The sequence below is a fragment of the Macaca mulatta genome, chromosome 10 (genome assembly GCF_049350105.2).
Source record: "Macaca mulatta isolate MMU2019108-1 chromosome 10, T2T-MMU8v2.0, whole genome shotgun sequence".
Lineage (NCBI taxonomy): Eukaryota > Metazoa > Chordata > Mammalia > Primates > Cercopithecidae > Macaca > Macaca mulatta.
Window position 1 is genome coordinate 117,070,342 of NC_133415.1, and position 14,741 is coordinate 117,085,082.

At 53.0% G+C, this 14,741-nt stretch overlaps 1 protein-coding gene across 2 annotated transcripts in view; it reads left to right on the forward strand.

Moving 5' to 3' along the window:
- Positions 1-14,741, forward strand: part of MYT1 (myelin transcription factor 1) — an 80,752-nt gene that overhangs the window by 17,885 nt on the left and 48,126 nt on the right. For both annotated transcript variants that reach the window (XM_015148545.3, XM_015148548.3), the window contains exons 2-4: positions 2,809-2,909; positions 11,286-11,340; positions 12,316-12,346. In XM_015148545.3, coding sequence (XP_015004031.3) covers positions 11,286-11,340; positions 12,316-12,346 — 86 coding nt within the window. In that variant the 5' untranslated portion in view covers positions 2,809-2,909. The remainder of the gene's footprint in view (positions 1-2,808; positions 2,910-11,285; positions 11,341-12,315; positions 12,347-14,741) is intronic.

Sequence of the window (14,741 nt, forward strand, 5' to 3'; positions counted from 1 at the left end):
ATGAAAACCTCCACTTCACTTCAGATTCCCGACAAGAAAGTCCGCAGTGATGGCAGCAGCGCTGACGTCCTCTTGGGTTCACTTCCAGGCTCGTCCATGTGTGTCTCTCCATCTCCAGATAATTCTTTCCCTCTCACTTTATGGGTGAAGAGCTGAAGTCTCAGAGAGGGTAGGGACCTGCGGGCCAGGCCTGAGTTGGCGGCAGCGCCCTGCGTGAGCTCTGGGGACGCTTGTCCCTGTTCCCACCACAGAGTCCATGGAGCAGCGTGACTCCTGGAAGGACGGGGCATCTCCGTGGAACCCTCCACATTTCTGTGGCGAGTTTTCCTCAGCACGTGGCCCTGGATGTTGTTTTGGTGCACGGGGGCTCCACGTGCTGCCAGGGATGCCGACTGTGTGAGAGCAGGTAGGAGAGCTTTGTCTGGGGCGGAGCCTACTGAGCCCGTGGGGCAGGGCTTGGCCACACACAGGCCCCAGTGGGGGACAAGAGGGCCACAGGAGAAGAACTGGCATACCTTACTGGGCTTCTAGTAGTGATTGTCGTTTGCTGCCAAGACATTTCCTGGAAAAGGGAGGCTAAATCATGTCAAGGTTGAGCCGGGTCCTCGAGTCCTCATAAAGGAGGTTCTAAGCTTGGGGGTATGTACTTTGATTACTTGTGTGCTCTGTATCCCAGGGGTTTCACCAGGTGCCATTCTGCTCTTTTGCCCAGAGAAGCTCGGCGGCTTTGCTGCCTCAGGGAGGCAGGAGTGGCTCTTTGGAGCAGCAGTTGATCCCCGGGATCCTAGTGCAGTAGATGTGGGGCCTCAGGGGTCAGGACTTCAGAGCCCAGGGCTGACTGACCTAGGGACAGGAGTATAAGCGTGTGGGCAATGAAGAATTCCAGGGCTTTATTTCCAGACTCCCATGGGTGTGTGTGGGTGGAGAAGCCCAGTGAGCTGGTTATCTCCAATCCAACAAAACTGGAGGTCCCTTTGCAGAGACTCTTGCAGTTCATGTCCATGTGGCTTCTCTGAGAAGCAGGAGAGACTCAGAGCGGGACTCAGGGGAGTCGTACTGGGGAGGCAGCGTCTCCTCTGGAACACACAGACCTTGTGTCCTTCCCTCCAGCTGTCAGCCAGACGGGCCCCGGTTGTCTTCACATTTACATACGTAACGGTAACAAGAAATTCTGCTTGAGCCAATCAGCCCAGTGAGCAGGTTTCTGCAGCGTCTTGTCTCCTGGGACAGATACTTGGAAAGTGAGCCCTGTGCACTTCGGGGCCTTGTCTCTCAGCTTTTGTTGTCACCATAAAAAAAGAGACACGGAGAACCCCATGCCCCATCTTCAAAGTGTGAAGCACTCTCCCCGCTGGCATGATTCTTGTTGGTTCACTGACGGGTGTTTTTCCTCCCGATACCCCACATCCCTGTCACAGAGTTGAGAACTGGATTACCCGGTGGGCAGGCTGGGTCCCAGTTAGAGGCACCTCACACTGGCTCAGTGCAGATGACCAGTGGCAGATGGAACCCAGGGGGCCTAGAGGTCTTGGGCTATGGGGAAACTCCCGCGGCTCCCTCCTCACTGGTCCAGGCACCGGAGCATGCGGTGGGAGCCCTGTCATCTCAGCGACTGACTTACAGCTCAGGGAGGGGAGGCACAGAGTAGGTGCACGGAGAAGGTGCCGAATCGGAGTGGTTTTCCTTGACGGCCAAACCGGCTTTCCTCTGTGTTTCTGCTCTGGAAGGTAATCGAAGCCCTTTACTGGGATAGAAGCATTTCCAGATAAGAAGAGGATGCTGAGGCCACAGCCACAGGGCTGCCTGGGGCCAGGAGTGGCCAGAATCCTAGAGAAAAATTGTTTGGGGATGCACCTCAAAAACACGAGGAAAAGAAAGAAAATGGGTGGGAATAGTGTGCCTTCGGCAGAATCCAAACTCACTTCCAAGGCGAAGCCAGAGCAGAATGCAAGGATATTCATTTCCTGTTTTTATTGTTGGTTACTTAATGACCTTCCTTTGAAATGCTGCAGTTATGTAGAAAGCAGGTTGTCATGGAAACGGGGAGTGACGTGCAGGGAATAGGTACACAATGCATTTCTTTGTCATGTCCAGCTGATGCATTCAGCCTCTGCTTAGACGTGGGAATTTATTGAGGAATTAAATATTAACTGGAGGCATTGCCCTGGAGAGAGGCAGAAACACAGGGTGAGAAAAGATGCTGGAAACCAGGGCAAAGAGCATGCTGAGGCCCCTGGGATCCTGCAGGAGGCAAAGCTGATTGGAGACCATGGGTGGATCTCACTTTCTTCAATCAATGGGCTCCAGAGAAGTCGTGCAAAACAATCTTCTTTTTCAAATGCATATGTACTGTGCCTTCTTTTGAGGGGAAGAAGGATCTGGTTGTAAGGCGAATAATTACTCATTAGTCAGCTCATTTTCAAGGTTGGTGAAATGCCAACTTTTCTCAAGGTGGGTTTCAGCTGCCTTGTCCCAGCAATCTTTGGTGGGCGTGGTTGTCAGTGGGAACCAACACCCACCCAAGGCATGTTCCATGAGACGGCACCAGAGCTAGGACAACGGTGCAGAGGACTGTAGGTGCTGGAAGACTCCGAGGAGGCTCCCGAGTCAGAGAGAAGTTGTCTCTTGTCCCTGAAACGGCCGCGGAGCCATGACCTTGTCTGTTTTTCCGGTGGCTTCCAGGAAATGGGGGTTGAATATATGATGTTTTAAAAAGTGCCCCAAGTTTCTCACTTTCTCCCCTTGAGCCAGCATGGCTGGCACCCACCAAGCTTTCCTTTTCTGACCTTGTGCTTTTCAAACCCTCAGAAAATGAGTTCCGGGGTGAGCTGCTGAATCAGAGGTGGACACACGGAGGCAAGGCCAGCAGCTGCAGGACCTCAAGACACCTTCTTGGCAGACACTGCAAGGTGAGGCGTGAGAGGGCAGCCCCTGTCTTGGGGCCCCACCCCGTGGCTGCCTGCAGAAAGCCTCTCGTTGGCTGCAGGCGTGAAGCGTGGAGACGACTTTGGGTCTGATCCTCACCAGAGTCCAGGTTAGGCGAAGGGAAAATGGGGACTAGGATCAGCAATGCTCTGGTCACTTTAGAATTAAGGGAAGAAAAACGGCGACTCTGAGTAGATCAAAACTAAAATGTGACCCCAGGCCGGGCGCGGTGGCTCACACCTGTAATCCCAGCACTTTGGGAGGCTGAGGCAGGTGAATCACTTGAGGTCAAGAGTTCCAGACCAGCCCGGCCAACATGGTGAAACCCCGTCTTTACTAAAAATACAAAAATTAGCCGGGCTGTAGTTCCAGCTACTCGAGAGGCTGAGGCAGGAGAATCGCTTGAACCTGGGAGGCAGAGGTTGCAGTGACCCAAGATTGTGCCACTGCACTCCAGCCTGGGTGACAGAGCAAGACTCCATCTCAAAAAACAAGCAAGCAAGCAAGCAAGCAAACAAAAACCACCAAAATGGGCCGGGCGCGGTGGCTCAAGCCTGTAATCCCAGCACTTTGGGAGGCCGAGATGGGCAGATCACGAGGTCAGGAGATCGAGACCATCCTGGCGAACACGGTGAAACCCCGTCTCTACTAAGAAATACAAAAAACTAGCCGGGCGAGGTGGCGGGCGTCTGTAGTCCCAGCTACTCGGGAGGCTGAGGCAGGAGAATGGCATAAACCCGGGAGGCGGAGCTTGCAGTGAGCTGAGATCCGGCCACTGCACTCCAGCCTGGGCGACAGGGCGAGACTCCGTCTCAAAAACAAACAAACAAACAAAAAAACCACCAAAATGAAAACGTGACCCCAGAGTCTCACTTCCCTGCTTTGAGGTATGATCACATCTGGGCTCTGTGTTGTGCCTGAGCAACTGTTCCCTGTTCACCCTGCTATTACCTGGGCAGGCTGAGAATCCCTACAGGATCTGACAGCAGAGATTGCTGGCAGGAACTTATGAAGTCTGTTGGCCTTGTTTTATTTCGATCTTCCTAAGGGGAGGCAGATGGTGCATGCCCTTCTTGTACCTTCCCAGGATATAAGATCTCCCCTCGGGGACACTCCCAAACTGTGATATCACATGTGCTTACAGCCACTGTTCTCCACCACCAACCCTCTAATTCTAGAACTTCGCACCAATACTCTCTGGGTGAAGCCAGGTCCCAGGGTCAGGTGACCCTCACAGCTAGACGTGGAGGCTGACAACAGGCTTAGGGTGAAGCCTTCCCGGATACCAGTTTCTGACCTCTCTTTTTTTCGCATGTAGATGCTTTCCAGCAAGGATCCAGCTGTGACTCAGGGCACAGCTCAAGGACGGTGATGGCGCAGGGTGTAGGCAAGGAGGGCTATGCAGTTGCGGTGGGAACTTCATTTGGGGGTGCTTGTATTTTACTCTCAAAGCCCAACCTTTTTCTTTTGAATCTGGTGACGAGAATGTACATTTTAATGGGTCTGTTATAGATGCCTCGTTAAGCGCCTCTGCTGTGTTTTGGCTCCCACAGGATTATCAGTGCTCTGCTGATCCACACTGGAGCCTGAGGCACAAGGAGGAGTCAGTAATATTGATCCTGTCTTGATTTAAAGTTTTGATATCTTGTTTATCATGGTTTTTTGCATCATGTTGATGTTTCTAAATATTGAATTAAAATATTATTTATCTTGGTCATTCAGTTTTTGGCCTCATTCCCCTTGCCCCACCCCAAACCCTGAGGATTCACATAGAGCTGTACTGGCCTGAGATCATGTGAGCATGAGAGTTACTTGATTTGAGGCCAGGGGCTCTGCATGCAGTGTTATCTGCAAATGTCTGGTGCCATGCCAGGGGTGGGTAAGAAGATTTTTGTCTCCCCCTGGCCCAGGCATGACAAACTCAGAGAGTTTGGCACCTACATGGACAACCCACGGCTGTTCAAAGTGCTGCTTCTGTGAACAAAGCCAGGGGCCCGTGCCCAGATTCTTGTGGCATCACCAGCTCTTTCATCTCTCTGTCTGAGGGTCATTTCCTTATTTCCCTTCATTTCTTGCAGATAGGGCCTGAGTTACTGCTCTGAATAGAGAAGCTAAGATGTAAAGTGTGCCAGAGAAGGTGAGAGGATGAGAAAGGGTCGACTGCCTAGATAGAGGACAGTGGGGCAGGTGCAGGTGGAATCTCCTGACTAAGGAGGCTGAAGAGGGTGGCAGTACAGGGGATGAGCCGTGGTCACAGTGCGAGAATGTCACACAGCCATAGCAGCATCAGGGTCAGCCTTCCAGAGGCTGGCTTAGGACAGGAGACGGGTGAGGTGAGGAGCCAGCATGGGAGGGCAGTGAACACACAAACCCTGTGCAGGGGACTGTGACAGCCTGCGGCATGCCTCTGAGTTCAGCACCAGGCATGTGGACAGCTCAGGACCGGTTGGAAGGGGCTGCCAGAAAAGTCAGGTGGTGGCGTGTCAGTGGGGTGTGCAGGCACTGATGGTAGCTCCTCAACCCCCTTCTTGCAAATTATTCAGTGGACGACTGTAGAGATATGGAATCAAGGAAAAGATCAGTTGCATAGCCATTCAGCCAACCCTTCTTCCTGCCACCCAGGGCAGGGGGTGCCTCTGGCAAGGACTACTGGATAGAGGCTCCTGCAAGGGAAGGAACTGCCACTGGGTATGGCCCTTCTGGCTTGCCTCACTTGATGTTGTTGGATTCTACCCTGGGTGGGTATAAATTCCATTTATGCTGGAGTTTTTAACAGATGGATGCAGATATGGCTGCTTCATCAGGGTATCCATTATGTAGCTCTAATTTTTGATTTGGGAGTGAAGTGAGCCAGTATCCCATGCTTAGAGCTGTCAAGAGAACCCCTTCTCAGACATGTGTTAAATAATGCCCCATGGAGGTGTCCTTTCTGTATTCCAAGGAGGAGGCTGGTCTATTCTGCTGAATTTGTCAGGAGAATTTCAGAATTTCAGACATGCAACAGGAATCACCCAATGTGGGGACAGAACTATCTCTGCAAGGAACCAGGGGTACTGTGATGGCTGCCAGTGGGGTGCAGGGGTGAGGGCATATGGTTTAGCCTCAGAGATCTAGAGAGTGGAAAGCAGGATGTGTGCCCAGCTCACCGACTTTCTATACCTGTTCTGTGGGCTGAGCTGGCGGGCAGGTCCATGCTCCAAAGAAAGGGAAGGGAAGGGCCGTGGACGCAGCAGGTGATCCTCCTGGGATACTCGGGAGGGGAGCAAGACAAATGCTTGAATGCTGCTCTTAGATTGTTGAGTGGGAACGTGGTCTTCCACGATGCTCTCTGCCCTAATGGCTTCACAGCAGTGACAGGGAAGTTGATGCTGCCCTCAGTACCTAAGTGAGAGAAGAAAACAGGCCAGACCATGGCTCTGTCTTTCTCCCCTCCCCTCACTGCAGAGAAGTGACTGAATGTGTGTGAGGCACTGTTGGAGCCAGGCAGGGTGGGTGATAGTTTCTGGCCACCTCCTCGCCCTGAAGTCTTCATTGGCCCCTTCCTCCCGGGAAAGGGCTGCCTATGGTCCCCTGGGACTCAGCAGATGGGTCTCCGGGAGGAAAACCATTATGCAAGAGGCCCAACCGTCCCACCGAGACACTATAACCTTTGTAATTTTGTGGATTTTTAAAGAATAGTTGTCAGTCCATCCTAATTCTCCAGATTTTCTGGCTGTCAGAACACATTTTAAAGAAAATGAAACACTGTCGTGTCTCCTGCTCTGGTCCAGGGCTGGGTGAATGGCCCCTGTGGTGTCAGAACGCCCGGAACCCCCCAGCTCAGGGTTCCCACATATGGCCTGTGTGCAGCCCTCTGACCACGGCTCTCCACACACCCCAGCCCCAGGAGTTCAGAGATGTTTCTGACTGTCCCCATTTATTCATTCATCCACCTGTCCATCCACCCATCCTTAAATGACATGCACTAAGCAGCTCTCTGGAGGAGAGACAATGACCTTACAACCATGAATGAACGAGCTCATTTCAGATTGAGATGAGGACTGTGAGGGAAACAAACAGGCACAGGGTGGAGACTGAGAGGAGGTGGGAAGAGGCAGGGTGTTGGCCACCCAAGAAAGCTCCCGGCTCTACCTCTGGAGTGCCCCCCACCCAAATGTCCGCAGGTCACCGATCCATCCACCCTCCCCATCCCTACCTGGCTGTCAAGCCTTAGCAGAGCTCCCTGTTTCTTGAGCTCTCCCTGAGCACTCCCTGCCACCCTGGAGTGATGTACAGACCTTGGGATGCCAGGCTGGTGCCCCTCAGGGCCAGGACACCCTCCTGCTGGGGCCAGGCTTCAGCCAGGATTCTGTCCTTTGACCGGCCCTGGGCCATTGGTGCAGAAGGGATGTTGTGGGGGTTGAGGGAGGGAGCTGTTCAGCTCTCAGGGTCTGGCCTGGGGAGAAGCATGGAAAAGGAATGAAAGAGGCAGAGAGAGACAGAGAGAGAGTGAATGAGTGAGCGAAGAGAAATGGGTGTCCCTGAGCTGGGGCCCAGAATGGAGCGGGAGGCACAGCCTCTGGGGGCAAATGTGGAAGTTGGCACAAAGCCTGTTGGGCTTCATGGAAAATATCCAACCCTGACATCTTTGGAAGCTGAGTCTACCACTTCCCCTTAGAGGTTAGACATGAGTGGTTTGTTACTGGCTGTGTTTCTGGGTTCTTTTCATTTTTTATTTTTTTTGAGATGGAGTCTTGCTCTGTCACCCAGGCTGGAGTGCGGTGGTGCAATCTCGGCTTACCTCAACATTTACCTCGTGGGTTCAGGCAATTCTCCTGCCTCAGCCTCCCAGGTAGCTGGGATTACAGGTGGCTGCCACCATACCTGGCTAATTTTTGTATTTTTAGTACAGTCAGGTTTCACCATGCCTGCCTCGACCTCCCGACGTGCTGGGATTACAGGCGTGAGCCACCACGCCCAGCCCTGTTTCTGGGCTCTGAGTGTATTTGTCACAGCTGCAGCCTAAGAGTCCAGATTCCTCTGCAGGTTTCAAGACTGCTAACTGCATTTGCTTGTTTTGGTTCCTGAGTTTGTAAACACCCAACTCAGGGCACTCTGTTTTAGCAAGGCCAGCATGCAGATGAGTCTGGAAAAGGGGCTGGTCTTCGTCGCACGTCACGGTGAGAACTATGTGTGTGTGTGTGTATATATATACTTTTTTTTTCTTTTTTTGAGACGGAGCCTCACTCTGTCGCCCAGGCTGGAGTGCAGTGGTGCAATCTTGGCTCACCGCAACCTCCGCCTCCCAGGTTCAAGTGATCCTTCTGCCTCAGCCTCCTGAGTAGGTGGGACTACAGGCATGCGCCACCACACCCAACTAATTTTTGTATTTTTAGTAGACACAGGGTTTCACCCTGTTGTCCAGGCTGGTCATGAACTCCTGACCTCAAGTGATCCGCCTGCCTCGGCCTCCCAAAGTGCTGGGATTACAGGCGTGAGCTACCGCGCCTGGCCAGAACTATGTCTATTTTCAAAAGAGCTTACATGGTTAATCCTGACTTAACTAAAAAGAAATATAAAACAGAACAAAGCAAAAACACACTTTTGAGGAGACGGCTTTTATATGGCACTAAGAAAGCAAGTTAAATGGATGGACAAGGAGACAGTTCTCTCGGGTTAATTTGGCAGCATACAACGTATTTGCATTTATGAATTATTCTCCTCCCCATAGTTTTCATGGTTTTCCTACTGAAGGCAGAACTATTGAAATATTAATTACAGCCTAAGACAAGCTCGCAGTGGCAGAATGAAGTTGGCATTGGAGAAACAGAGCAGGCGTTCCTGAGGGAGATTGCCGGCCCAGCAGTGAGAGTGGGTAATGGGGTCATTCTGTCTCAGCAAAGGGAACTTTTCACCCTCAAGGGGAGAGGGCACTGGGTTATTTGTGGGTTGCACAAAAAAAGGGACCTGGTTGGTTTGTGTTTGGAACAAGTGAAGTGTGTTTTAAAAATCAATGAAAAATTGAGAAGTGTTTAATTTTCTTTGCATCATTGAGCTGCCCTTTGGGGCCCAGCTGTCATTGTGTGGTGGGGGCAGAAGGTCTGGGGGGCTGCCGCCCAGTGATCGCCAAGGTGAGCGTGGGTGGTGCTGGGCACAGGGCCACCCCCAGCACCCGCTCTCCATCTACCACATCAGGGTGCTGATCTTGCTGCAGGAGGAGAGCAGAGAATCCACCTCTGAAGTGCTTTGAGTTCTTTCGAAAAGAAACATAATGTAAATCAGGCAGTGCTGGTTTTGTCATGGCCTAGCCCGGATGCTTTCGTGTCAGCCGGCACTGCTGATTTCAAACAGCTCAGAAATCAGTGTCCCAAGTCACCCAGCTCTTACGGATTCATTCTCATATTAAAGAGCCTGTATTTTTTTTTCTTTGGTAGGTCAATTTTTTTCCCTTTCAAAATCAAAGCTACATGCACCTAAGAGAACTTCTCGCTCATTGACCAGTCGCTGCAGATAAACTGCAGATGGTGCTTGGCAGAAGGAGAGGCAGAGCTGTCAGCTTCATCAATGGGAGCTCACAGTTTTCAAGCAGCACCCATTACACATCCCTGCAGTCTCTCTATTCTCTGCTCTTTGAATAATTTATCTGCAGGAAATCCAAATTGCCAAGGCACGCTTTAACCCAGCAGAATGCTTGCCAATATCCTTGGGAAAACTGGCAAAAAAAAAAAAAAGGCCGTAGATTGCATTTCAGCGGAGTGCAGGCACCGCGCAATCAGACACATCGGCTCCATTGTGCGTCCTGCATCGGAGGCATTGCGCACGGGCTCCGCGCAGACGACATTTGAAGGCTCATAAATGTAATGAAGTCCCTGTGACACCTGCTCCTCTCTTCACTTTCAACGTGAGCCATTGGTCCATGGGGAACCTCTGCTTTAAAAATAGAAATTGTAGTAACTGTCTTCTGTTCTATTGGAAGGCGGTAATAAACACACGGCCCCCAGCACTGTGCTCCACAGCCCGGAGTCCACAGGTTGCATAAATTACCCAGGTTTTGATTTTTCTTCCTTAACAAATCACATACGTCATTGTATGTTAGTGCTGCTGCATGGGGGAGGTTCAATTTGCAAATTTCGTCTTACTAATTGGGGGAATTCCTTTTTCTTCCTTCCCAGGTGGTTCTGTAGACATTGGTCTCTTGCTGGCTTTCAGGAACTAAAGCCCCATTTAAGACGTGGGGGCTTCTGAGCCCCCCTCCTGCTGCCTCCCTTCCTTTCTTCTGCTATTTCTTTCCACTCCCCTGCTTTCCCTTTGACTGCCTCACGCATAGAGCCCTGGCAGCTCTGGTATCTGTGACCTGGGACAGGAGGTGTGGATTTGCTGCCTCCCCTTCCTGACCACAGGTGATGGTGGTGGAGCCCAGCACTCTCCTCTTGGGCCTCCTGGGATGGAGCATCCCCTGTCCAGCTAGAGGTGCCCTCCCTGGCCTGGCGCGGCTCCCTGGGAAGGACGTTTTGCATAGCATGGAGTGGGTGGGACTTACCTGCCTGCCCAGATTTGTCATGGGTGACACAGGACGAGGATTCTGTGTGTGACCCTCGCCCCCCTCACTCCCCCGGCATGTCCTTTCTGTGATTGTCACCCTCCTGGGGGCTTCCCCATGACTCCCTCGCAGGACAATGCTGTGGGCAGCGTCCCCATGGAGGCTGGTCAGATTCAGGGATCACAGGTGGGGAGGGACACCGATGGGCTCAGGCAAGGCAGCCAGGCCCTTGAGGCCCAGAGAACATATGGGCTGGGGCCGCTCCAGGTTGCCTGTTTCTCACGGAATGACCCTGGTGCATGAGGGGCATTAAAGCCTCTGCTGTAGTGGGAAGAAAAGGCCCATGGGAAGCTGTGCTCTAGGGACACGTTGGGGTCAGAAGCCATTGGATGACCCGGCACTGCCGCTGGTGGCCGTGTCTGTGGTGAGCGACCTGCCCTGATGCCTTGGCACCTGCCTGGCCAGGTGAGCAGTGGGTGCTGCTCTGTGTCGGGCCAGGAGACCCTCGTGGATAAAACACGGACACTCATCAGGCTTCAGTGGAGCAGGGCCCACGTCTCAGCACTTGGTGGCAGGTGCAAATCCGGGGGCAGTGGGAGGGCACGGTGGGCGGCGACATACTGATGGGACACTTCCAAGCCTCGTAGAAGGTCCTTTCTCCACACCCTCCCACCTGCTGCTCCTGGCCCCAGGCCTTTCCTGTCTTGTGAGCCCATCCTTGTTGTTATCACCTTTGCTGTCACAGCTTGAGCCAGAAAATGGACAGACCGTTCCTGATGGTTCTATACTCCAGAGGCACTGGCTGGCTTTTCTGGTTAACCTCATGGCTTTTTGCTTGCAGATGAGCTTAGAAAATGAAGACAAGCGAGCTCGCACGCGATCCAAGGCCCTGCGAGGTGAGTGCTGCCCTTACCTCCTCCAGGGCCGTAAATGCCACTTTCCTCCGCGGTCTTCCTCGGGAGCACAAACCCGTAACCACACGTGTGCAGAGACGCCTGGGGACCTCAGGCCTCTTCAGCTTCGTTCATCCTCAGGGCTGCTGCGCTTTGAAGCTGGCATCTCAGAGGGCTGCTGAGGGGCCTTTGGCCCGGATGAACCTGCCTTGAGGGCAGAAATGTAGAGGCAGACTCAGCTCCATGGCGTGGGAGTAGCAAGGCTCAGTTATGAGACCATTGTTTGGAAATGAGAGGCCACCGGCCTTCCACCAGCAGCCCCTTCCTTCCCAGGAGATCAGTCTTGGTGCTGATGGGGAATAGGAGGTTGTTGGGTTGAACTGGAAGTGCAGTGGGAGGAGAGGGGGCCAAGGCCTTGCTCACTCTGCTAGGATCTGAGCCCCAGCCCCTGGCCAGACTTACCTCCCTGATCCGTGCGGGAGCTTCCTCTTGTGCCCAAGCATCTCAGGTGTTCCTGCCTTGGTCAGAGCCCCGTGCACCTTTGCAGCCACCACTGAAGGACCAGCCACTTGGTCCAGTTGTTCTCTTCTCTGTCCAGCTTGATCTGGTGGTTTGTGTTTCTTGCCAAAAACTGACTTCTATCTGCAATTAGAGAAAGAGAGATACCATCCCCGGCCCTGAGGTCCCAGAGAGCCTGTGTGAGGTGGAGCATCCGTCCCGCTCTGCAGAACTGCTCAGGGGAGCTTCTGGGGCGAGCACCGGGCTGGAGGGAGCAGCTCACTCTGTTGACCTTGGAGGACTCTCTGGGAGGTCAGGAAAGGGTGAGGGCCCTGGGAAAACTGCTCAGGTCTCACTGAGATTGCCTCCACTTGTCCTTGGCAAACCTCTCGGCTGTTTAACTTAGTTTATGCTGTTAGGGCAATGAGTCTTTAAAATCACAATTCTCACATGTTTTCCCTGTTTCTCTCTTTTTCCCAGGACCCCCCGAGACCACAGCTGCAGACCTCAGGTAAGGACGTCTTCCTGTTAGCACCAAGCATCGTCTCTGTGCCTGTGACCCTGGAGAGACCCTAAATGTCCCAAACGGGGTCTTCCTGGATTGACCAAACACCCCGGTGAGCCCCTGCTTTCCCTAAGGAGACTGCCTTTCTCCTGGCCACGTGTCCAGCTGTCTTGGCCCCATCTCTGTCCGTTCTCACCTCTGTCCTGCCCCCATCATGTGGTGTCCCAGCATCATGGCGAGGACACGGATGTGCTCACACCTGGTCACCGAGAGGACCTGGACTGTCGCTGGGTCCCCCAAACCAAAAACGAGCCGCTCTCTTAGCGGACTCTCACAAGAGCTTCTGTGTCAGATGGTTGGAGGCCCAGCTTGGGAATGAGATGAGAGAAGGGGGTCTTCTACGTCCCGAGTCTTCCATTGGCTCGGGATGCAAACAGCAGTTCTGTGTGCTGATGACCTGGCTGGCTGAGCTCTGTGACCGTTTTCTTCCTGCTTCTTAGGGATACAGATTCCCAGGGCAGGGAGCATCTTATTGTCCAGCAAACCATTGAAGAGTGGATGCCAATCAGGAAAACGAGAGGACTGCAGAGTTCACTTTGTAAACCTTTTGCAGAGGTGGGACGGGAAGACAGTGTCCCTCCTCTGCTTGAGGCCCCATAACTTGGAGATGAACGGGGCAGGGCTACGGGAGGGAGTTGGGGTGCTGCAAGCCCCAGGCTCTGCGCCAGTCACACATCACAGTCTTGATCTCTGGGAAGGTCATGGAAGCACTGCCTTGTGATGTTATTATCCTGTTTGTGAAGTGCGGAAACTGAGACTCAGGGGTTAACCCTCCTCTAAGGCGCTGAATATCATGTGCTACCTGCTGGAAGCCCCGCCCTGGGTAACAGGTGGGAGGGGTGGGGTGGAACCTCAGCCAAACCAGATCGTGTGCCAGCACTTCCGGTCAGGTGTCCTCAGCAACCCACTGGGTGCTCCCCAGAACACAGTCCCCCGAAGCACACTGTCTGCTTGGCCAGCCTGCTGAGGAAGCAGTGAGTGCAATGGCGAGATGCTCAGAGGGGCCCCGAGAAAAGGGAAGAGGAGGTGCCACGTGGCCGTTGCCCGGGGACACGGTGGAGACAAAGATGGAGGACAGTCCCAGGCGAGGACACAGGAGTAGAGGAAACTCCAGGCTTTTTGGTAACAGATGGAGTGTGGAGGAAGTTGAAAAGGCAAATACAAATGGCTGGGTGCTCTCTTGTAGATTTGAAACAGCGGAAGAAAAAATGACTCTCGAATAGATTTGTTTGTTTTGAAACGTTCTGAGAGGACCTGTCCAGCCTAAGTGAGGGGTTCTGTGAGCATTTGGATTTTGACACCCTCGTCACTAGCCTTGAGGTCTAACCTACATGCTTGGTAAGAGTAAGACCCTTGATCTTTTTAATGGAGAGACTCGGGGAAAACATGTTGACGTCTCGTGTTCCAACAGCAATTTCTTCACCAATTCTTCATTGCTGACAAGTGATGCTTAGAGTAAAATCGAACAAAGATTATGTTCCAAGGAATCAAATACACTCTGCACAGAAGGTACCATGCATTCCTGGGTTCTCAAACATCTGTTGGCCACACACTCCACGTGGGCATGCCTGTGGCTCGTGCTGGCTGACTGTGCCCCAGCCATAGTGGGAGCGTTTACACCACAGAAATGGGCTGATGATGTCTCCCCCTCCCAAAGACCTGTTTGCCAGCACACCCTGGGCTCTGACTGGACGAGCAGACGAGACCTCTGTTCTGGTGGGGCCCACACTGTGGGTGCCAGAACGGGAAGCATGACCCACAGAGAACACGCACCGCTGTGGGCTGTGAGAGGAGCACCACGTCCTGTGTGCAGACCATGGCACTGGATGAACTCACGGACACAGAGTCACCTGTGGGGAACCCCTGCGTGCAGGACTTTCTCTGTGGATGAGGGACTTAGCACCCCATTGACTCAGAACTTCACAGCCTGCAGTGCCCCTAACCCCAGCCCGTCTCCCCACGAGCTCAGGCAGAGCTCCCGGGAAGACACTCCATTGGTTGTTTACCAGGTGAACTGAGGAGAGGTTGGACTTGGCTCAAGTTGGACCCTGAGCTGCTGTTTCCGACCTTGGAGCCCACTGGGAGTTTCCGTGTGCCCTGATTTAACACTCTGAGTGCCTGAGCGAAGAAGCAGGTTGATGACTTTTCCTCTCACCCCAGTGGAAGAACAGATGACATTTCAGCTTGTATTTTTGCCTGGGTCCATCTGTTGTCACATGGCCTCAGACTGGCTCTGCTGGAGGCGAAGACTAGGGAAGGTTAGGGTTGGGGTTAGCATCTTTGAGACAGCAAGTCGCCAACAACCCCGAGTTCAGGACCATCTCCACGTTCAGAGAGAGAA